Raw genomic sequence first — 23,565 nt, 5'->3', positions numbered from 1 at the left:
CCCAGGGCTCCACCAGAGTCCTGTTGGCTTGCTGGTCATGGCTGGGCCAAGTGCTGTTCTCTGAGCTCACTGTCAGTCCTAAGTGGAACTAGACCCCCAGACCCAGGTCTCTGATTCCTGCTGGTTCAGCACTGCTATTGCTTGTAAACTTCTAGAGCTACTCCAGAAAGACTGGGCCTACTCAACAGATAGACTCGAACTAAGTTGAACCTGAGTTCTCTGTACCTCTCTACACCCTCAAGATAACCCCTGGGCCAGGTTCACAGCTTTGGTGTTCTGCCCCCACCAGCCTGAGATTTGATACCGACCATGGGCCACATTGTTGATGCAATCGATGTATTCTGCTCCCTCTTCATCGTACATGTACTGTCCTTGGCCTCGGACAATCTTAATAGGATCCTCAGGAAAAAAGAGTTTGCAGGAGTTGCTGTGGGGACAGGCAAGAGATGGACAGATATGTCTTAAGACCTAAAGGGAGAAATCCACACATTATAGCCACTCCCCCACTCCCAGTTTTTTGGAAATGACAAAAGCTTGAAGGGTCCCTGCCTCCAGTCCCCCCACTCCATAGGTGGCTGGAAAGGAGAAAAAGGGATGCGATAAGAAGTTGCTAAAACTTGGGAGTTCCCGTCGTGGCGCAGTGGTCGACTAATCTTACTAGGAACCATGAGGTTGCAGAGTTTGATCCCTGGCCTTGCTCAGTGGGTTAAAGATCCGGCATTGCCGTCAGCTGTGGTACGGTCGCAGACGCGGCTCGGATCCCGAGTTGCTGTGGCTCTGGCGTAGGCCGGCGTCTACAGCTCCGATTAGACCCCTAGCCTGGGAACCTCCATATGCCGCAGGAAGCGGCCCTAGAAAAGGCAAAAAGGCAAAAAGGCAAAAAAAAAAAAAAAAAAAGTTGCTAAAACTTAAAATGTTTAAGTCATCTGAAGGCTATCAGGCTTCATTCATTTCTGCATGTGCCCACTGAGTCCCTTGGGTCCCCGGAAAAGATGGCTGCCCGAGACCTACACAGGCTCCCTTAAGCAGTGTTTCTTTGCTGGGATGGGTGTGAGGAGGGCACCCCCATTAGGTGGCTGGCTCTTGGCCCTAAACAGTCCTTACCAGACAGCCTGCTGCCCTGCTGAGGGCTGGCCTCAAGCTCTAGCCCGAGGCTAACTCAGGCCCCAACCTCCCACGGAGAGCCCCTCAGACACAAGTCAAGGGTAGCCCTTCTCTAAGGCTGCCGGGGAACCAACCCCCACTCCCTTCTTCTGGATTTGTAGTTCCTTCTTAGGTCACTCTCGGGCTCTGTCCAGGTCGGGGGGTGGGCCACCACTGGACCAGATCCGCCTAGGAACCCGAAAGCAGCTGCGAGTGCTGAGAGGACGAGGCAGGCGCGGGAGGCGCGGGAGGCGCGGGAGGCGCGGGAGGCGCGGGAGGCGCGGGAGGCGCGGGAGGCGCGGGAGGCGCGGGAGGCGCGGGAGGCGCGGGAGGCGGCCGCCAGGAGTTGCTGCGCGCGCGCCCGCGCGGCGAGGGGTCCGGGGAGAGAAGAGTTGTGGGCCGGAAGACGCTTGGCCCTGTCGGGCGGGGCTGGGTCCGCGCCGTACATGCGTGCGCCGTGCGCGCGCGCGCCCCCTGCTCTCCCTCCCCGGTACCTGAGCAGCCGCCGCCTGAGGGCCAGAGTCGCGGCCTTCTCGCGCGGGTCCGCGGCCATGGCGTCCTCCGCAGTCGCGCGGAGACGCGGCGCCGCGGGGGGGAGGGGATCCGCGAGGCCACGCCCCGAGGCCACGCCCACTGCAGAACGGACGGGTCTCCGGGCTGCAGATCGCTTTGCAGTCCCGCCCTCAGCTGGTCCGTTTCACGTCTGTTCCTAATTTCATTCGACTAATGAGTCCGGTGGGCTCCTCGCCCCCGAGAAGCTCTTTAGACTTCGCCGCCAAGGAGCCAGGTTTTTGCTCGACTTGGCTAATGCTGACGCACCATGGGCCTCGCACTCCGGGCCCCTGCGGTTTCCCTCCCCAGGAAGGAAGGTTCCCCGGTGACCCCAGGGCTGCTTCTGCACCCGAGGGGGGGCTCTGAGCTTCCGCAGGCCTCACCTGGGTCCTCGAGGTCAGTCTCTCGGCCGCCTTCCCGGTGCATAAATTGGGATGCGCCGTGAGCATTCACCGGGAACGTGTGACAGGCACCCAGCCTAGTGCACAGCTGGGGCCTCAAAGACGGGGAAGCTCAGGAGAAGGACCCGGGACTTCCCAGCCCCGTGAGGAAGCGGCAGGAGGGCCCAGGGCCACTGCAGGGGCAGACTGAGGAGGTCTTGGGGCACATCCTCTGGGCCTCCTGATGGAATCCAGGCGGGGTAAGCACAAGATACAGGCACCCTAAGAGAACCTTACTGTGTTGAGGCAGGAGGAGAGTTAGGAAGCCTCCTGAGCCTTATACATGGCCTCGGACACACAGCAAGTGTTCAGCAGAGGTGGGACTCCCAACTCCAGGGAGAGGAAAATGCCCCTGAAGGACTGGGGAGCTGGGATAGCAGAGAGCTTTCCTTTCCTGGGACTTTGTGTCTTGGTCACCCTAGAACTAGGGTGTGTCGATGCAGGCCTGAGCTGGGTGGTCTGGGCAGGGGGAGGCTCCTGTGGACCCTCCTGTCACTTCTTCATGATTCTTAGCCCTCTGCTTTGCTCCCTCATTGCTGATTTCTTCATCTTTCCCCCGTGCCCCTGTAAAATGCTTAAGGCAGTTATTAAAGAAATTTGGAGTCTCTTTATTGTGGTAACATATACATAATGTAAAATTTACCATTTTAACATTTTAAAGTGTACAAGTTCAGTGGCATTAAGTACATTCACGTGCACCCATCAACCACCATCCATCTCCAGAACGTTTTCATCTTTGCAAACTGAATGGAGTTTCTTTTAACTGTAAAGCTGAATTGAACCTTAGGTATGACTCATGGGAAAAACTTCCTTCCAAATGAACCAAGGGAAGTTGCTTGTGGCCTGTACTTCTTTTCTGAGGGTCAAGCTCCCCTTCCCTGCTGTGAAATGTGAGTGGGAGGTTGCTGGTTTTCTCCATGGATCTGCTCCTCTTTGGTGGAGAAAACCATAGGCGCTGATATGCCCTACCATTCTAGCTTTTCATGTGTATGTTTGTGGGTGCATGTGTTTGTGTGTGTGTGTATGTGTGTGTGTGTGTGTGTGGTAGAGAGAATCTCAGAGTCCTGTATGAGGGCCAATCTTTGGCCCTCTCTTGGGGCCCATGACAGCTCAGAGAAGTCAGGTTGGCTCAGGGACTTTTCCTGCCTTGGGGTAAGAAGGCAGCAGTCAGGCCCAGCTCACATCTCGCAGACATCCAGGGATGTCTAAGGTCAGGAGGTCAGACCAGGCTGGGCCATTTCCGGGGCCAGGAGTATCTGCAACAGCGGCGGAACAACACCAAGAAGCCCCTGCTTCCTCCTGCTCAGAAAAGCCCACTCTGTCCTCCCTCTGGCCCCATGCTAAGCATGCCTCTGTCCATTATCTCATGCCTGACCTCTGAAGTGCCAACAGAGGCCAAGAGGGCAGGGGAAAAGAGGAAGTGGCCGGGTCAAGACTTGAAGCCAGGGCATGTTGTTTGTTGACGCAAGTGGAACTGGCATCCTCGGTGAGATGTTCCATCATTGGGCAGGACTGTCCTATGCGACTGAGATGTTTGCTGTCCCTGGCCCCACCCACTAATGCCAGGAGTGTCTCCTAATCTCTGTGATGACTGAAAGCATCCCATGCATTTCTATCAGTATCCTGGGGGGTTGAGAGGTAGGAGACCTGGGTAAGCCTGCTCCTCTCTGGCCCCAGATTCATCTGCAAAAGTGAACAGTCACCCTTGTGCTTAGTTTAGCTTCCATAGCACACAGTGTGGCTCAATACATGTGCTTCCCTCATTTCTAGATGGGGGTAGTTTGAGGCACAGCTGCCCTCCTTGGCAGGGTCATGTGAGGCCCTACATCTTTGAGGCTCAGCTGTGAGGCAGGATGTTCCCTCAGCAGGGCATTCCCCCGTATATCAGCTGGGACCTTAGCAAGTCATTTACTCTTCTACAGTCTCTTGGCTGCACCCCAAGCTCCTGGAGAACTCTGCAGACTCTAAATTTTGATTGGCAGACCCAAGGATACATAGTGTGAGGCCTCAAGGGGGCAGCCATGGGCCATAAATGGCCCTGTCCTGCTCAGAGGCACTGGAAAGGGACCCCCTTGCTTATCTGGGGGAAGGGGGAACATGTGGCTGCTACTCCCACGAGGGTCTGCCTGCCAGTCACTCAGCATCACGGCCCTGCTCCAGACTCTGCCCTGCCAAGCAATTTTGGAAAGACCAATTGGAGGACATCCAAGAGCCTGGGTCCTGTCCCAAGCCTGTTACCACATCCTGGCTGGCTGTGCATCCCTGGAAGAGGATTTACCCCTCGGAGCCTCACTTTACCCACAGGTAAGACGGAAATAGAAATACCAACCACACAGGCCTTGTCTTTCACAGGGCTGGTGAGGGGTTCCAGTGAGTCACTCTCCAGGTGGAGGAAGGAGTGAAACATGAATTGCAGGCTGCAACATGTCTGTGTGGTGATGCTGGAACGCCAAGTCCCTTGGGTGTCCAATGGTCTCCATCAGTCATCACAGCCCATGTTCCCCTTCCTTTTTTCTTTTTACTTCTTTCTGGCTGCGCCTGTGGCATGTGAAAGTTTCCGGGCTAGGGATCAAATCCTCGCCACAGCAGTGACAACGCCAAATCCTTAACCTGCTGGGCAACCAGGGAAGTCCTTTTCCTTTTCATACTACTGCCTTTCTTGGTGACACACATGACTGGCTGAGCAGCATGGCCTGCCAGTTATTGCCAGCAACTGAGGGCAATGGAGGCGAAGACTTGGCTTATTCCTTCTCCTTAGCCAGTATGTGGTAGGGCCTCTTTGCCAGTTCGTTAGTGAGGAGGCCACATAGTGAGGTCTGAGGGGGCCTCCTATACCATGGCCTCCTTAGGCCTCAGTCATTGGAGGGGGAAGCCTGAAACCCCATCACTGCAGGCCCCTTTTTGTCTCCATCACCCTGGTTGTGCTTGGTTTTGCCACCAGTGGAGTGGGCACATTCACTGGGCCCCTCTCTCAGGATCTAAGGACCAGCTGGGATGAGAGATGTAGAGATGCTCTGTGCAACTGTGGCCCTTGCTTGGTCTTGGAGAGGAGAGAGGGAATTCAGAACCACGGTCGCTTCTGGGTGCTCAACCTGTTTGAGCTTCTTCGTGCATTCCACACAGTTGTTTTTCACTAAGCCACGGTCTGAGTGTAAGCATTGCCGTCTCACTGTACAGATGAGGTGGTGGGTTGAGTTTTCTAGGATGGCTGCGACCAGATCTCCTAGCCCACATTTCCTCCTTAGACTATGATGTTGACCAGTTCCCCTTGAATTAGGGTGAACCTCTGATTCCAGCAGGAGGTGACACCATGTGACTTCTGAAGCTTAGGCATAAAAGGTGACACAGCTTCCACCTGGTCCACCTGGGAATCCAGCACCCATGCTGTGGGGAAGCCCAGACCACATAAAGAGGTATTCTGGCCATCTGAGGTCCCAGGGGACAGCCGGCATCAACTCCCAGGTCGGGGAAAGCTTGAGCGACAACCACCTAGCTGAGCCCATTACCCCCAGAACTATAAGAGAGAAATACAAAGGATTGTTTTTTAAGGCAACAAGTGTTGGTGATTTGTTATGTAGCAGTCACAGGTCATCAGATCAGTGGACACACAGGAGCTCAGTGACATGGGTGACTGGGAAGAGGGCTCAGCTGGTACATAGCAGGGCCAGGCCTTGAGTCTGTATCTTCCTAACTCCAAACCCCATCTTTGCCTTGACCCTAAACCACTCTCTCTGGTTTCTGGGGTGGCTCCAGGCCGGGGACATTCCCTTTATCCCTCTCTACTCAGCAATGGCCAGACTGAAACCCCACTTAGAGGTGGCGCTAGGGGCAGTCTGCAAGGACAGGCACCCAGATACACACTGGTGGTTTATTACACACGACGATATCTGTCTACACAGAGAGGGGAGGCAAGTAGCTAGGCCGGAGCTGGTGGCCGGGGACCCTTGTCAGAGGTGGGGAAGCCTCTTTTCAGAGCATCACTGGCTCAGGACATGGGCCCCCTACCCAGGCCATCCTGGAAGCAGCCCAGAGGCTCTCTTCATATGCACAGCTCATGCAGAGGACACATTTCTGGCAGGCTGACCAGAGTTCCCTTGGGTGGGAGACTAAGGGCCGCTGACACCCAAGCTCTGGGCTGGAGGTCCATCTCCTTAGGCTGGCAAAGTCCCATCACATCCCAGCTCTGGGTGGCATGGAGACAGATGGGAAGCAGCAGATATCCCAGCCTGGGACCGCCACACTCAGAAAGCACAGGGCTCCTTGCAGCTGGGGCCACGCGATGCCATCATAGTGCCCGGCCTCTACTCCTGGCCAGAGGACACTTGTTTTTGCAGCAGGCAGGCTGGCTCCTGAGGCCTCCAGAACTTGGTGGGGTGGAGGGGGGGCTCGATCTGCTTGGGGTGCTTCCTGCAGTTCCCAGTGTCCAGCTGCAAGTGCTGGGTGGGACTCTTGCCCTGCCCTGGTGAACCCAGGGCCCCAGGGGGGGCCCAAAGGGGTGGTCAGCTACCTGGGGCTGAGTGCAGAGGCTGGAGAGGCTGGGAGCAGCTGCATTTGCTATTCAGGCCCTAAGCCTTGGGGAGGGGAGCGCCTGGGCTCCAGAGCTCTGGGGGCTCTTGTAGGCCAGCAGGACAGCCAGAGTCTCTGCTCATCAGGTGACTGAAGGCCCAACCCAGCATCTTTGCAGCTCTCCTGAGCCAGGCTCATTCACCGTCGTCTCCTTCCCGGGAAAGTCAAGTCCTTGTGGGGGGTCTCCGCAAGTACCCAGTGCCCCCAATGGGCCCGTCCACTCTTGTGCCAGCTTCACATGCTGATCGTTCTGGGGCTGGGCCAGGCACACTCTCAAATGTTAAAAGGCCTCAGATATGGTGGTGCATCCCGTGAAGAAAAGATCAATATATTACTGTTTTGTTTTTACAGAAATTCAAAATGTTCACACGGATCTGTACAGGTTGGAAGCTGTGTGCTGGGGAATCACTGGAAAAGGAGGGAAAGACTGAAGGTGAGGAGGGGCCTGAAGGTGAGGAGGGGCCCCGCCCTGGGCATCCCCCACCCTGCCCATTTCCTCGGGAAAGTCCTCTGCCTGCCCCCACCCTTATCCCAGGCTCCTGGGTTCAACCCCCTCCCAGGGGTGGGGCGGTTTGGATAATCCCAGGGGTTTTGATGCCTCTGCACTGGCTGGGCCAGGTGCCGATTGAGCCATTGATGACCAACGTGGGGGGGGGCGGCTGTGCACAACCACCCAGGTCCACACAAAGAGGTCCAGGCCCTGGGCCACATGATGGGAGAGTCAGATCTAGGGTCAACCTGGGGAGACCCAGCTGTTCTGTCACTGAGCAGCCCCCGGGGTCCTCATGGCCCCCCACTCCTCCCAGCCTCTTCCCTGCAAGGTACCTTATGCCAGCAGCCAGGCACGGGCAGCCCATCAGGGCCCTGGAAAAGAAGAAGGTTTCAGTGACAAGGATGGGGGACTGGTCAGCTCTCTGTGCTCCATATACTCCTGCCCCAGGTGCGGGGAGCCCAGGGAGCCTCCGTCTGAGGACGCAGGACCCCACTGAGGTGGGGCCCAAAAGCCTGCCCTGTCTACCTGGGTCATCAGGTCCCAGGACACAACAGCCCCTCACTGTGCTTGTTCCAAGTGTGTCTCCATGGGGCTTGGTTGGGCCCTGTGTGCTGTGGGCAGACCCAGGACACTGTGGAGTCCTGGGCATGGTGCCGGACATCCGCCGGCCAGGAGCAGGGCCTAATCCAGGCCTTGTCCAGGGACTGTGTGGCTTTCTGACTGGCAGTTGTGACAGTGGCTCTAGCCCTCACAGTGGGGGTCTGAGAGCTTTCAGGCCTGTGTCCAAGAGTGTTTGGTGGACAGTTCAGAAAGTGAGATTTCCCTCTGGCCTGTTGTGGACCTGAGTGGCTGACGGGGCGGGCTGAAGTCAGGGTGGACACCGGGCCAGGGTTAGGGGAAGGAGGTGTGTTTGGGGGAGGATGGAGTGAGGATTGTCTGGAGGCGCCAGGCACAATGAGCAGGGGGCGGGTTTCCTCATGGAAGCCTGGAAAGGGGGAGCTGACCTGTCAGTCAGCCTAGTGTTCCTGGTGGATGCCGTGGTGGACAACACTGCACTCAGCTCCAAAGCACACAGGCCAACCTCAGACACACGGGAGCTCCAGGGGCACAGGCTGGGACCCAGAGGGAAGTGGGAAGGAGGGCAGAATGGAAAGGAAGGTAGGATGGAGCAAGGCAGGGCAGAGCAGCAGGCATGGGCAGCCCAGAGCAGTCAGCACAGCACAGCATGCAGCACAGCATACAGCACAGCGCATAGCAGGCCACACTGCCTACCACAGGGCAGGGCCTGCTGCCCCTCGCCAGGGCCCTGGAGCTTGGTGCCCCTCGCCTGCCTCCGCATTTAGGATTCTCCTGTTTCAAAGACCAAGGCTTGGTGATTTGGAGGAAAAAGTCTTGGCCCAGGGCCTGGAGCTGGGCCATGCTGTCCCCTTGCTGTCTCTTGGCCCTGTTGGTATATGCTTGCCTCCTGCCCTGCACTTCCTGTCTCCTCCCATTGCCTCCTCAAAGCCATCTGGAAGTAGGGATTAGCACCCCCATTGCATGGATGAGGAGACTGGGCACCAAGGGCTAAAGTGACCCACTTGAGGTCAGAGGACTGGGCCTCTGGGGTCCCTGGCCCTGACCCCCCCCCCCTTTGGAAGGAAGCCCGTGTCTGGAGGCTCTTCTTTCCCCCCACCCCCAGCAGGGGTGGCTGGATGTATCTGGTCAGCTTTAGCATGGAAACTCAGCTGTTCTGTTTTTCCTGTCTTTTCTGAGCTCCACTGGAAGAATTTGACATGTAAACCCTCCCTGCCTACTAGAAAAAGATAACTGAACTTTGGTTCTTCCAGGTGGTGGGGCTGGTGGGCCATCAGAGGCCGCTGTAAGAAAGCAAGAAAGGGGGAAGGCTGTGAACGGAAGGGGCTCTGGGGCCTGTGGAGGAAGGGTGGGGGCGAGTGTGGGGCTACCTGGACCAGCAAAAGCCTCCTCTGGGATAGGAAAGACCCCCAGAGAAGTGAGGCAGTCCCCCCCCTCCACTCCCCACCCCCACTAGGTCGGAGGAAGCTGAAGAAAGAGGCACAGTGACCAGACAGACTCTGCTCCTGGCTGGGCCTCTGTCTGCAGAGGCGGTGGGGCCCCGAGCTGCACTCCTGCAGGGGTCAGGGTGTGGGGTGGGGTGGAGTGGGGGTTAGGGGGTTCAGGACCAGAGCAAGAGGAGCCTCCATGAAGGCAGAGATAGCAGAGGTGGCCCCAGCAGTGTGGGCACCCCAGGGTGGGCCCGTGGGGACTCTGGGACTTGCAGCTGAGCTCTGAGGATGGGGAAGATGTTGGCCCCACCCTGGCAGGAGGCGACAAAGTCCTGGGATGGGGCTCCTGTGCAGCACCAATACGTACCACGGGACATGGCTGGTCCAGGCCCGGGGGTCCCGGCTCGCCCTTCTGGCCTTTCATTCCTTTCCGACCAGGGACGCCGCGCTCCCCCTGTGCAAAAGCGGGTATGGCTGTGGCTGCCAGGCCCAGGGCACCTCCACCACCTCTCAGAAAGAAGGGCCTGGGGCCTGCTGCCCGCTTCCCAGTCTCCCTGTTCCTCCCCCGCTTCCCTCGGCCTGCTTCCTGCCTCCCACATCTCTTCCACCTGCTCCCTGCTCTCTTCACTTGCTTTCCTCCTCTTTTCCTCCTGCTTCCACCTTCTCTCCATCTGCCCCCCACTGCCCCACTCTCTCCCTGCCTCTCCCACCTTCTCTCCACGCTCGCTCCGGTCGCCTTTCTCTCCTCGAGGTCCAGGGAAACCCTGACAAAAAGGTAAAAGGTTAAACCTGACAATGAGGTCTGAGGTCTCTTCTGGTTATCTGTTCATCTCTGCCCCTCTCTCACCTTCCTCTTCTGCTGCTTCCCCCCTGTGTATTCATGGTAGGAGCTGGCCCAGCCCCTAGGGGACACAGGGGCCCGGTACAAGGCTGATTTAGAGGAGCTCCCATCGTGGCTCAGTGGAAACAAATCTGACTAGCATCCATGAGGATGCAGGTTCGATCCCTGGCCTTGCTCAGTGGGTTAAGGATCTGGTGTTGCCGTGACCTGTGGTGTAGGTTGCAGACGTGGCTCAGATCTTACGTTACTGTGGCTATGGTGTAGGCCGGAGGCTACAGCTCCAATTTGACCCCTAGCCTGGGAACCTCCACGTGCCGCAGGTGCGGCCCTAAAAAAAGATAAATAAATAAATAAATAAATAATAGAGAAAAGCAAGCATTTAGGATATCAGCTCTGCTTCCTCCAAAGTAGAATACTGTCGAAGTTTTTGGATAGAAGCCCTCAGGCAGAACTGCTAGCAAGGGGCTTTCTCTTATGTCAAGTCAGGGGCAGTAGGCACTGGCCCAGGCTTGGCTGGGGACAGAGACCCAGGAAACTCATGGAAGTTTATGTCACCATCTTCATCAGACCACGAAATGGTGACAGTTTTCTGCCCTTGGCTCAAACCCTTGTATACCCACTCACTCATCCATCCCTTTGTTCATCTGTCCAACTACCCAGGCAACACTTCGAAGCATCTGCTAGGAACTGGGCTGTGGGCTGAATGCTTGGGACAGAAGAGCAGATTTGACGCATGCATGTATTTATTTTTCTTTTTATGTCTGCACCTGTAGCATATGGAAGTTCCTAGGCTAGGGGTCGAATCAGAGCTGCAGATGCTAGCCTACACCACAGTTGCAGCAACACTGGATCTAAACCACATCTGCGATCTAAGCTGCAACTTGCAGCAATGCTGGATCCTTAACCCACTGAGCAAGACAAGGGATTGAACCCACATCCTCATGAATACAAAGTTGGGTTCTTAACCCACTGAGCCACAACAGGAACTCCCTTCCTTCCTTCCTTCTTCCCTCCCTCCTTTCCTTTTTCTTTCTTTTTTGGCCACAACCGCAGCATACTGAAGTTCCCGGGCCAGGGATCAAATCTGAGCCACAGCTGCAACCTGAGCCACTACAGAGACAATGCCAGACCTGTAACCTGCTGTGCCACATAGGAACTCCATGTTCTTTATTTTTTCTATCTTATGATGTATTGATGGCCTCAAAATCTTGCTGGCTGGTAAGAGCCTGCCCCTCCCAGGACTAGCCAATTTTTAGGGATAGCAAAGGGCTAGGTTGGGAGCACGTGTTTCAGATGCAAACTAACCAATCCCCCAACCATCCCCTCTATCCAACTCTCACACACCAAGTCAGTATTCCCCCTGCCCCAAATCATCAGGGCCAGGTGGCAGGCAACTAGAGCCCACCCCTATAGCTAGCCTGCCAGGATTATTCAAACTAGCCAATCCTAAACTCTTTACTCTTACTTTCCCATGGAAATCCCAATATAAGCCCTGGCCTAGGCTTTCCCCTCACTCCTTTCTGCCTCTTAGCCAAACCTGGTGCTTCTCCATGAGGCCCTGTAAGGCGGGGCATGCCCTTTCCTTGAGAAATGCGCGTAATAAGTTCTTACAAGGGCATCTAGCCTCTCTCTGTCATCACTGAGTCACTGCCATAAATTAAAAGATACAATGTACACAGTCTAGCATGGCAGGCAGTGGGATGCAGAAGGTGATGAACAATGCTCAGGGACAGATCTAGACCAGATCCCATGTGGTCTCAGGGAAAGGGGCTGCTCTGTCCAGGCGTGGAGTCAGGTAAGGCTTCTGAGCAGACTCCCCATTTCAGCTGGGCCTGGTTGAGCAGGTGCCAGGAGTTTGCCAGGTAGAGCAAGTAGGTGTGGCCTGAAATGCCATTCTGAGCTTAAGGCCTCCCAGAGGGCAGCTGTGGCCTCCCTGCTGGTGGCATGGAGTCTCTTTAGCTCCACCCCCACTACCTCTCTGGGTCCAGGGCCTGAGCTGGATTCGGCAGTGTCTTCTTCTCCCGACCTTCCTCAATGATGGAACATGGCCCTCCCAGTCAGAAACTCAGGCTAGAATTCTTCCTCTTCCTTGTCTGCAGGTCTTCTCCAAGGTGACATTCTCTCCTTAAAGTCTAGGGTGGACACCAGAATCCTGGCAGCTCTGCATCCAGTCACTCCTCCCTTGCAATAGCTACCTGATTTTCCTGGGAACTACCTTCCCTTCTCATAATCTGCCATCTCCACCCCCAGTTCCAGGATGGAGCACATGGGCAGGCCTGACCAATCAGGGCATGGCATTCTTATGGCCGAGCAATGGTTCAGTGTCGACCCAGGTGGGGCCAATAATTGTTGATCAGATTTTTTTCTCATACATTAGAGAGGGAGGCAAGCAGCCTTTCTCCAGGATTTGGACCTAGGAGCATGCAGGTCTCCAGCTCTTGCTTTTTCTTTTTTTTAGGGCTGCACCTGTGGCATATGGAAGTTGCCAGAGCTACAGCTGCTGGCCTATGCCATCGCCACAGCAACTCGGAATCTGAGCTGTGTCTTTGACCTGCACCACAGGTTGCAGCAACACTGGGTCCCTGACCCACTGAGCGAGGCCAGGGATCAAACCCACATCCTCACAGATGCTAGTTGAATTCACTTCCACTGTGCCACAACAGGAACTCCCGGAAATATGTATATATGTATTTTTTTGGCTGCCACTGTGACATGTGGAAGTTCCTGGGCTGAGGACTGAACCCGTGCCACAGCAGTGACAACGCTGGATCCTTCACCCACTGCACCATAAGAGAACTTCTCCATCTCATCACCATGTGGGAATTGGAATGATACCCAAACAGAAGCAGCAGGAATAAGAGAAGTTAGGTTGTGTTGACACACTTGAACCCTAGATCCATGTGCCATATGTCTGGATGTGAGTCAGTTTAAACCAGTTTATGAGTCTCATGCTCTACCGACTGAGCTAGCCAGGCAGCCTAAACCAGTTTAAATTGTGTTTTCCGTCTCTTGCAACCAAAAGATACTTGATTCAACCAGCACTGGGTTAATACTTCTCTCATTTCCACAATACCGCCCTCGTTGAAGCCTCATAAACTCTCACCAGGATACTGCAGCAGGTTTCTCACTGCTCTTCCCACCTCCCACTCCAATGGATTATCCATCCATCCTCCATCCATCCTCCACCATCCTCTACCATCCTCCACCCACCATCTATTCAGCTATCACCCATCCATCCATCCATCCTCTATTCATCATCTATTAATTTATCATCCATCCACCCATCATCCCACCCACCTTATTCCCAATCCTCTATCCACCCATCCCAACTCCCATTCATCCATCCGTCAATAAAGCACCTACTCTAGGCTGTGCACTGGACTTCGCCCTAGGGGACACTGGGGGAAACCAGTCAGCTGTAGTCCCAGCCATAGGGAAGGGGGTTACATTCAAGCCAACCAGATCAAGTTACCATATGGGCAGCGCAATGGCGAACATTACACCTAGAGGGACCCGGTCACAGATGCTGGTGAGATACTTACATCTAGTCCTGGTTCCCCGGGTCTGCCCTGAGGAGAGACAAAGTGGAGATTGAGGGGGCTAAGAAGGAGGTGCTGGGAGCTACTGGGAAGTTCAGCCCTGTGAATTGTCCACAGAACCTCAGCTCTGGCCCCAGGGGCCAGTGAAGTGCAGGGCTTGAGCCCCCAGGGCTGAGTGACACCACAGACAGGTAGCCACAGTTGCAGGGAGTGGGGCGGGCATTAAAGGAAAGTGGTTACCTTTTCTCCTTTGGTTCCTGGCAGCCCAATAAGGCCTGGCGGGCCGGCTGGGCCCTGGGTGGAAAAGGAATGGGTAAGAGGCCTGACAGTTACAGAAATTAAAGCCTCTAAGGACAAACAAGGCTCGTGACACTCACAGGCAGGCCGCTGGGGCCTCTCTCGCCAGACACACCCTTCTCTCCCTTTGCTCCATCCAAGCCCTGGGAACAGGAGAGACATCAGTTAAGGGGGGCAGACCGAGGCAGGACAGGAAAAGGTGGGGCCTGAGTTGGAACCAGAATGTACAGGGCAGAGGGACAGACTCTAGGCTCTGAGAAGCCCCGCCCTGGCTTCCTTCCGGTGCAAATGACCAGAATGTGGGCAGGCAGGTTTTAACTTTTCCCACGCATGGGTGCCCTTGGTAATCAGGGAAGGGGGTTCTGGTCACATCCATGTCACAGATGAGGAAAGACAGGCACAGCGAGGGGCAGGGACAGGCCTGGCCACACGGCCAGGAAGTGGTAGGGCTGAGTAGCAACTGGGCTTCTAAGCCTCAGCCTTGGACCCTGGGCCTGACAGCCGCTGCCTCTTCTAAACACGATCTGGGGAGGCCGAGGGACAAAACAGAACCAGAAGCAGTACATCTGGTCGGGCCCCACTCGGCTCTGGGATTCCATGCTTCTGAGGCCCCATCAGCCTCTGAGTGGGGGGGGACAGAGTGGGATTCTCCCCCAGGGTAAGTGAGGGAGATGCAGTGAGGCCTCCACAGGACAGGGCATCCGGGCAGGCCACGCTCACGGTTTTAATTGAGGAGCAGAGGCCACAACCTTGGGTAATACATGCTAGACCCAAGACTGCATGTCCAGGCTGTGGGCAGTTAAGAGACAGATGTGCATGTGGGGGGCAAGGGGGTGGGGGTGGGGCAAGGAATGGAGAGGCCAGGTGGGGGCACTGTCTCTGAGGACCTCAGGAGGCTGTTCTACAGCAGACTGGGAATCAGGTCTTGGGAAGACACAGGGCTGGTCCTGGGCTGAGGGTGGGGTCCTCACTTTGCCTACTGGCAAGACCTTTGGAACTGTCCAGGCTGTGAGCCTGTAGCAAGTAGGGGGCCTCCCACACATGCTCCAGAACTCACCTTGGGACCCTGGATTCCTTGAGGGCCCTGGAGGAGGAGAAGGTAGATCAGAAAGACCATCGGGCTGGGCCCAGACCTTTGGGCCAGGCCCTCTTGGAGTGGCTAAAAAGGCTTGAGGGCTACTCACCGGTCCCTGTGGCCCTGCCCTCTGCAACCTCCAAAGCCCAGACTCGGGCTCTGCCCTCCTTGCCTGATGTGCCCCACCCCACCCCATCCTGGGTATCCTCTGGGGCTGAGCCCGCCGCCCTCTTCATATCCCAGCTTCTTCAAGCCCAATATTCTTACCATGGGGCCGGGGGGACCAGGGGGGCCTGGGGGCCCTGGTTCCACTATGATCTGGGCCTAGGAAGGTCAGAGGTGGGTTAGTCACCCATTGCCCCATCATCCCTCACCCTCACCCCTAAATGAACTCATTGGACATTGAAGGAGCACTTCCTGGGTGCTGGGTGCTGAGCCACCTGGCTGAGGCTACCTCCTGTCCCCAGGAGGGCATTGCCTGGTGGGGGGCCCAGTGCTGGCCTTTGGGTTCAAAGACAGGCCTCAAGCTCCCCTGCCCCCTCCCTCACTGCCTTGGGCTTGGTCAGGCCAGGTGGTCCTGATGTCCCAAGGCTCTGGCCCCAGGGAGCAGGGTGTGGCTCGGAGACCCCCAGCAACCCCCTTACCAGGCTCTCCTGTAGGTTGTCAGGTGCTGGCTCTCCTTTCTCTCCCTTGGGGCCATCGGTGCCCTGCAGGATAGGATGGCCTTGAGTCCTTTGTGCCCATCATCGACACCACCACCCATGGGCTCAGCACCTCCCCTTCTTCCCTCATAAGGCTTCCTGGCAGCAGCGACAGGTTGGCCTTTGCAGCTTAAAATAGTTTCCACTAAATCAGTGGGTGTTCAGAGAGCATATTAGCAGTGGTATAAATTGTTTCCTGTAGGGCAGGGGCGGCCAGGGCTCTGGAAGCAATGACCCTGGGTTTGAATCCTGGCACCAGCTCTCTAGCCGAGGGAGCCTCATGGATGGACAATGGATGTGAGTGGTGGCAGCTTTTCCCATCTGGCCATGCATGACAAGAGCGATGATAAAAATGACAGTGACGGTGGGTATTGATCACATGCTTGCCGACCATTCTCAACCCTGTCCTTGCGTTCCCTCGTGGGAGTGGGAGATTTCACCATTTTTTAGGAACAACTTTTTTTCACTTGATCTCATTATTATTATTTTTTTGGCTGCACCTGTAGCATGCAGCAGTTCTGGGGCCAGGGACTGAACCTGCACCACAAGCTGCTGCAGTAATAATGCCAGATCCTTAACACACTGTGCCACCAAGGGAACTCGACCCCCATTTTTTCCCCTTTTTTGTCTTTTTAGGGCCACACCTAGAGCATATGGAAGTTCCCAAGCTAGGGGTCACATCAGAGCTGCAGCTTCCGGCCTACACCATAGCCACAGTGATGCCAGATCTGAGCTGTGTCTGCAACCTACACCACAGCCTGTGGCAATACCAAATCCTTAACCCACTGAGCGAGGCCAGGGATTGAACCCACATCCTCATGGATACTAGTTGGGTTTGGAACCTGCTGAGGCACCATGGGAACTTGGCCCCCTTTCTTTAATTAAAAATTTTTTTTGGGGAGTTCCTGTTGTGACCCAGTGGTTAAAGAATCCAACTAGGAACCATGAGGTTGCAGGTTCGATCCCTGGCCTTGCTCAGTGGGTTAAGGATCCAGCGTTGCCGTGAGCTGTGGTGTAGATTGCAGACACGGCTCGGATCCCGTGTTGCTGTGGCTCTGGCGTAGGCTGGCAGCTACAGCTCCGATTTGACCCCTAGCCTGGGAATCTCCATATGCTGTGGGAGCGGCCCAAGAAATGGCAAAACGACAAAAAAAGAAAAAAAAAAATTTTTTTTGCTGTGCCTGTGGCATGAAGAAGTTCCTGGGCCAGGGATTGATACCAAGCCACAGCAGTCACAGTGTTGAGTCCTTAACCACTAGGCCACCAGGGAACTCCTATCACGCTCATTTTAGAGCTGAGGAAACTGAGGCCCAGGGAGGTTAGTTCATTGTGCAGGGTTCCATAGACAGTACAAGGTGGAGCAGGATGCAAACTTGGGCTGTCGAGCTCCTGGTCTAACCACCTGCCTACCCACTTCCACCAGGCAGGGCCTCCTTCCACCTCCAAGGAGGCCTCTGGAGATAGGTCATTCTATGGAGAAGGAAGTAGAAGCTCAGAGTCAGGGCAGCCCAGAGCTTCCCTTCATTGCCAGGTGGGCTGGAACTGGGCTGAGGACCACAGCCCCTGGCTGGTGCCGTGGTGGGCACACATTCACCTCAGGACCCCCGCGTAGGGCAAGAAGGGTGGGGCCCACCACCCAGCCGCATACCGGGAGGCCCGACAGGCCCATCTCGCCTGCTTCTCCTTTGGGTCCGATTGGCCCAGCCTCTCCTGGGTCTCCTTTCTGTCCTTTGGGACCCTGAAAGCCACAGATCAAGGGGTCAGTAGGCAGTCTCCATCCCCCGACACTGATGGTCCCCAGAGCTTTGTCCCAGCCAGGCCAGACCTTCACTTCCTCTCCTCTAGCTCAGGTGACAAATTAGCAGAGGGCTCTAGATGGGGACAGGAAAGGGGCACCCCCAGCCTGCCTCACTGCAAGCACGGATGCAGGTGGGGGAGGGGGCAGAGCGGGTGGAGCCAGTGGGACCAGGCAGCCACCAAGGGGGAACGTAAGGGGCTTGGGGCCAACCTTATGCTCACGTCTCAGGAGCCAGTGGTGGAAGTCCCCATTTGCCATGGACAACCAACCATCCCCTAGCCACCTGTCCAGCCGCTGCATTCCTTCATTCAATCAACTGGGTTACGTCCGCTGTATGCCACACACTAGGGACTCAGAGCTAAAGATATACCCATGGATGTCAAGTGACACCTGTGGACAGTGTAGTGTCTACATAGGATCACACACACACACACACACACACACACACACACACACACGGACTCTTACAGTAACACTAACAATGATGGTGACACGATTAGCTAACATCTGAAGACTCTTTACTATTATGTGCCAGGCACCGCTGTGAAGTGTGTTCCATGCACAGCTATGTAACCCTCATGGCAGCCCTGCTATACATTCGCCTGCTGGTGAGAAACTGAGGCTGCCAGAAAGCCAGCAGTTTGCCTGAGGCCTACGGGCAGAACCAGAGGCTCCAGAGTCCACTCTGTTCTGTGGCCTCTCTCCAACTCCGTGCACGCGTGTGCGTGCGCGCGCGCACACACACACACACACACACACACACACACACACACACAGCCCAATGCCAGGTACCAGCATCACCAAGGAAACGAAAGGCCCAGAGACCTTCTCTCCGTCGATCCCTGGAGCACCCGGCAATCCAAGTTCGCCCTGTGAGGGGGAGGGACAGCAAGAGGGTTTGTGGTGTCCCTTGGCTCCCAGCTGGGATTTGTGGCCGGGCTGTCTCCCCCAAGCAGCCCACTGGCCCTGGGTAGGATCCCTACAGTAGGACCTTCAGAACCGGACACCCCCTGGGAGAGAAGCCGAGGCAGAGAGAGGGGAGTCCTGGAGACTGGGGCGTTGGAGGGGGGGCACGCAGCTGCATGTGCACTGACCTTGGCTCCTGGGATCCCTGGTGGCCCTGGGGGCCCCTGTGGGCCAGGAGGACCCTGTGTATGAAAGACAAGTGGTCAGCGTTTAGGCGGGGCCTCCCATCCCTGCCCACCCACCCTCCATCTGGAGGCCACATCCCTGTCCAGCTGGGCTACAGCAGTGACCCTTGGAGCCCACTTCCCACTCAGTCAGGTCCAGCCTTGTGCTTTGAGGGTAGACAAGGTGGGCAGCACCAGGCATTGGCTAAGATATCACAGTGTCTACTGCCGTGGAGGGCCCCAGGACCCTCAGTATAGATTTCTTTACAACACTTTTGCTCAAGAGCCTGCGATGGCTCCCCATTGCTTCTAGAAGCAAGTGTAAATCTCCAGCTGGCATTCAAAGCCAACTAAAAATCATATCCCCAACAGTGGCCCAGCATGGCACTGTCTGCCTCTCTTGGGAACTCTGGTGGCATCTGCTGGTCCCAGGCATCTTTTGGTCTTAAGGGTAGGGGATAGCGTCTTCACTCCCAAGCTCTGATTCCCACCCGGGATTTCTGCAGGCCTCCTGCCCACCACCCCCCACAGTCATGCACCCTCACAATGCCCACAACCGCCCAGCCCCCAGCCCACCAAACTCCAGGCCTCTTCCAGCTATCTCCTCTCGCCAACCTGCCCTCGATTTATTTTTTTAAATTTAATTTTCTTTTTTAGGGCCACACCCATGGCACATGAAGATTTCCAGACTAGGGGTCGAATCGGAGCTACAGCTGCCAGTCTACACCACAGCCACAGCAACATGGGATCTGAGCCGCATCTGCGACCTACATCGTAGCTCACAGCAATGCTGGATCCTTATCCCACTGAGCGAGGCCAGGGAACCAACCCTCAACCTCATGGTTCCTAGTTGGATTCGTTTCCGCTGTGCCATGATGGGAACTACCACCCCAATTTATTTTTATTTTTTCACTTTTGGCTGCCCCGTGGCATATGGAGCATAATTTCCAAATGCTGCAGGTGTGGCCCTAAAAAGCAGATAACTTACAGGTGTACAATGTAGTGAGTCACAATTTTTAAAGGTTGTATTCCACTTCTAGTTATTAAAAAATATTGGCTATATTCCCCATGTTGTACAATATATCCTTGTAGCCTTTTTTTGTTTGTTTGTTTGCTTTAGGGCAGCACCTGCGGCATATGGAAGTTCCCAGGCTAGGAGTTGAATCAGAGCTGCCGCTGTAGGCCTACACCACAGCCACAGCAATTCCAGATCCAAGCCACATCTGTGACCTATACCACAGCTTGCTTGGATCATCAACCCACTGAATGAGGCCAGGGATGGAACCCGTGTCCTCATGGAGACTGCTTGGGTTCATTACCACCGATAGCTTATTTTATACATGATAGTTTGTGCCTCTTAATCCCCTACCCTGAATTTGCCCCTCTCCCTCCCCAGTGGTAACTGCTCGTTTGTTCTCTACATCTGTAAGGCTGCTTCCTTTTTTGTTGTGTCCACTATATATATATGGTTATATATATTTTTAGATCTACCTATAAGTGATAACGTACAGTATTTGTCTTTCTCTGTCTTACATATTTCACTTAGCATAATACCCTCCAAGTCCATTTATGTTGCCGTGAATGGCAAACTTTAATTCTTTTTTATGGCTTAGTAATATTCCACTGCATACATAACACCATATCTTTTTTATCCATCTATCTGTTGATGGACACACATTGCTTCCATATCGTGCAACCTACCCTCTCTTCTTGGCGCCTCCACTGAGATGTCCCTGGTCTTACAAGCTTCCTCTGTTCCCCCGACCCTTCTCCAGGCCCAGGCCCAGCATCTGCCTCCCCAGTGGCTTTTCTGCCTCCTGCTCCCCCCACCTTCCACACAATTCACCAGCTAGCCTCCCCACAGTATGTGTTTTTTAACTTCACCCCTCTATGTCTGCCTGTTGCCCATCAAGTCCAGTCATCCTCTCTGTCTGGTATCCCAAATCCACTTCCTGCCTCTCTGAACTGAGGGAGCATCTCCATGTGGCTCCCAGCCAGCCTGGGACAACCATGCATATGCAGGCCCTAGGGCCACGTCATAGCACACCATGCTGGCCTGGGGTGGGCACCGTTACCATCAGCTTGAGCTTCCCTGAGGCCTGTGGGAGATAACTGAAATTGAAGCTCAGGTGGGGTTAGGTGCCAACACCCAGTCTCATCTCCAAGGACCACCTCTCCCCTACCCAGCTCCTCTTCCCAGTACCTATGAGCAGCTGGCACTCAACCCCTCTCTCCACTGCTGATGGGTCCCAAGTTTGCCCAGCACTGGTGCAGGGGCCACACAGATCCTGAGTCTCCTGGCATAGGCAGGCCTTGCCACACTCTCCTCCCCCAGTGGTCATTAGAAGACCTGGACCTCCAGCCTGGTTCCCAAGGAAGGCCCTGGGAGGCCCAGCCTCCTGCCCCTGAGGGGCAAACTTCCCTCTTTGCCTTGGCCTCTGGGGAGCTCAGGACCACATGAGCCCCATTCACAGCAGCTCTCTCAGCATCACATGGGTCTGCCCAGAGCACTGATCTTGTGTCAGGCACCTGGCAAAGCTGGGGTCTTTGTATTAAGCGTCCCCTGGTCCCTTGTGTAAAGAAGGGCAGGGTTTATACACAAAGTAAGTGATTATTCCCCCAGGAGATGAATAGTAAGGGCTTATCGGGGTCCACCAGGAAGGCTACCTTAAGGGCGTCTAAGATCCTGCCATCGTAGTCAATCACCACTGTGTCTCCTTGCTCACCCTTGAGGCCTGGAGGACCCTGAGGCAGGAAGAAGAGGAAGAATTTCAGCGAAGAGCCTGGTAGGTGTTTCTATTTCACCTGAAGGACCTAGTAACCCTGGACTGCACTCAGGCCCAGGAGCTGAGTGATAGCTCTCAGCGGAACCCCGGGCAGCCCCCAGCACGATGGTAACTCCTTGCATTCTCTTGGGCAGTGGCACCCTGGTTCACTGACTGTGCGCTCCACAGGCTGGGCAGGGGGTGACACGAGGGAAGGGGGAGGCCTGGGGCCAAGTGAGGAACACACCTCTGCCTAGTTGAGGAGAGGCTGTGATTCACCCTCATGTGGGAACTGAGGCCACTGAAGCCCGTCCCTGAGTTATTTACTTATTTTTACTTTTCAAGGCTGCACCTGCAGTATATGGAAGTTCCTAGGCGAGGGGCTGAATCGGAGCTACAGCTGCCAGCCTATGCCACAGCCACAGCCACAGCCACAGCCGCACCAGATCTGAGCTGTGTCTGTGACCTACACCATAGCTTGTAGTAATGCTAGAGCCTTAACCCACTGAACAAGGCCAAGGATAGAACCCACATCCTCATGGATACTATACTAGTTGGGTTCATTACCGCTGAGCCATGATGGGAACTCCAGGATTCTCATTTTCATGTCCACAGTTGAACACCAGGGAGGGCGTTCTTTATACCAAAAAGAACGTATTATGAGATTAAAAGCAAAATTATCACTAAGACATACATTAAAAAAAAAAAAAAAGACTCCTGGTTCCTGGAGCTCCACTGCTCCTCTGGGGTCTCTGGGGGACAGGGGTTCCTGCAGGAACAAGACCCTGAATCCCATCAGGGAGGCTGGAGGAGAGACTACTTACCCGGGGCCCGGTGGCTCCATCGGCGCCTGGCTGGCCGGGCTCCCCCTGTGGAGATGCACAGTTGCAGCCAGGGGCAGGGCTGAAGCCAGAGGCTCTCCTGCTCCCTCCTGTCCCCTCGTCCCTAAAGGGCGCAGGGCCCAGTGTACGTGACTGGCACCACAGGGATGGGGCTCCCTGAGCGAGACCTTCCTCTGAGCCCTTGTGTAAAGATGGGCCAGCGAGGCCCAGATGCCCAAGGCTGCGCAGTGACTTAGCCACGCAGCTGGGCTTTGTCACTCATCCAGAACCACTGCCACCTGTCCCCAGGCCAGCCTCTTGACTGCCAGTTGAACATGACCCCTGGACCAGGGCCCTCCCGGATTCCCAACTTAAAAGTGCAAATTGGAGGTGAAACCGGTCTCCTCCCCGTGATGGGCCTTTGGGAACCAGAGCAGCGCACTGTGACGTCACCTTGGGCCCTGGGGCTCCGTCCACGCCATTCTCTCCTGGAGGCCCTGAGCTCCCTGGCTCGCCCTGCAACAGAGGTATGTGTGGTGAGAGGGTGCCGGGGGCTGCCCAGGTCTGCAGGCTTCCAGAATAGTTCCTGAGAACATGCCTGAGCCCTCTTGGAGGTGAGGGTGGGGTGGGGTGGGGTGTTGTGGGCTCAGCCCAGCCCAGGGGACTCAGGACCAAGGCCACCCTCTGGTCTGGTCCTGATGCATAGTTGGGGCAGCTCAGGCCCTCAGCCAGTTTGGAGGCAGGCTGGCTGGGATCTGGTGGCCTTCTTGAGGGGTTGGGGGAACAAGGATGACACCCAGTTCCTGGCTTGGGGACAGGGCAGACTGGGGCCACCTAAGATGGGGACCAGAAGACTTGAGGGTGTAAGGGGAGGGAAGGGCCAGGCCCGTTGGTGAGCGGGACCTGGGCCTTCCTCTCGCTTCCCCCTGCCTTGCCCTGGTCATCAGCTCACCTTCCCAGGAGGTGAGAGGGGCTGGTAGGGCTGTCACCATGCAGATGGGAACTGGGGAGATGGGAGGCAGGGGGACCACCGGGGGAGGGACATGCACCTACCTTGGGCCCTGCGGGTCCAGAGAGTCCTGGCTGGCCTGGTGTCCCATCATCCCCCTGAGGAGAGAAGAGCAGAGGCTGCAGCCCTCTGGACACGCTGGCCAGACCCTCGGACAGTTAGGTGACCATCCCCCCTCTGCACTGCCCTTGCACACTGGTCCATTCCTGGCAGCAGCACTGGTTACACTGGGTCAAGGCAGGCGCCCCCCCCTCTACTCCTCATCCATCTAGAGCAGGGGTGCGGTCTGATCTGCCTCTGTCCCCTGTTGCCTGTCCCCACCAGCCCAGAAAACACCCCAGTAGGTGTGTGCGGAAGGAGCTGGGTAGGTGAGGGATAGGGATTCATTC

General features: G+C 55.8%; 2 protein-coding genes across 9 annotated transcripts in view; both read right to left on the bottom strand.

Moving 5' to 3' along the window:
• PHYKPL (5-phosphohydroxy-L-lysine phospho-lyase) overlaps positions 1-1,746 on the bottom strand; it is a 46,481-nt gene extending 44,735 nt beyond the window's left edge. For 3 of the 6 annotated variants that reach the window (XR_002341728.1, XM_021084360.1, XM_021084358.1), the window contains exons 1-2: positions 1,239-1,419; positions 309-427 (exon numbers count right to left, since the gene is read on the bottom strand). Coding sequence is in view for 5 of the 6 variants with exons in the window: in XM_021084360.1 (XP_020940019.1) it covers positions 309-363 (55 nt within the window). In the remaining variant the exon portion in view is untranslated. The other 3 variants (XM_005654967.3, XM_021084359.1, XM_021084362.1) reach the window with 3 other exon arrangements.
• Positions 2,723-23,565, bottom strand: part of COL23A1 (collagen type XXIII alpha 1 chain) — a 375,037-nt gene continuing 354,194 nt past the window's right edge. For 2 of the 3 annotated variants that reach the window (XM_021084363.1, XM_021084364.1), the window contains 17 exons: positions 23,221-23,274; positions 22,621-22,683; positions 22,171-22,215; positions 21,249-21,326; positions 18,546-18,599; positions 18,277-18,321; positions 17,302-17,391; positions 15,597-15,659; positions 15,220-15,276; positions 14,935-14,961; positions 13,958-14,020; positions 13,821-13,874; positions 13,584-13,610; positions 9,911-9,964; positions 9,568-9,654; positions 7,527-7,565; positions 2,723-7,109 (listed from right to left, as the gene is read on the bottom strand). In XM_021084363.1, the coding sequence (XP_020940022.1) occupies positions 7,107-7,109; positions 7,527-7,565; positions 9,568-9,654; positions 9,911-9,964; positions 13,584-13,610; positions 13,821-13,874; positions 13,958-14,020; positions 14,935-14,961; positions 15,220-15,276; positions 15,597-15,659; positions 17,302-17,391; positions 18,277-18,321; positions 18,546-18,599; positions 21,249-21,326; positions 22,171-22,215; positions 22,621-22,683; positions 23,221-23,274 (903 nt within the window). In that variant the 3' untranslated portion in view covers positions 2,723-7,106. The remainder of the gene's footprint in view (positions 7,110-7,526; positions 7,566-9,567; positions 9,655-9,910; positions 9,965-13,583; positions 13,611-13,820; positions 13,875-13,957; positions 14,021-14,934; positions 14,962-15,219; positions 15,277-15,596; positions 15,660-17,301; positions 17,392-18,276; positions 18,322-18,545; positions 18,600-21,248; positions 21,327-22,170; positions 22,216-22,620; positions 22,684-23,220; positions 23,275-23,565) is intronic. The other variant, XM_021084365.1, reaches the window with a different exon arrangement.

This window comes from Sus scrofa, chromosome 2, assembly GCF_000003025.6.
Source record: "Sus scrofa isolate TJ Tabasco breed Duroc chromosome 2, Sscrofa11.1, whole genome shotgun sequence".
NCBI lineage: Eukaryota > Metazoa > Chordata > Mammalia > Artiodactyla > Suidae > Sus > Sus scrofa.
Note: the sequence above shows the minus strand (reverse complement) of the source record. Positions and strands in the feature narration are given on the sequence as shown.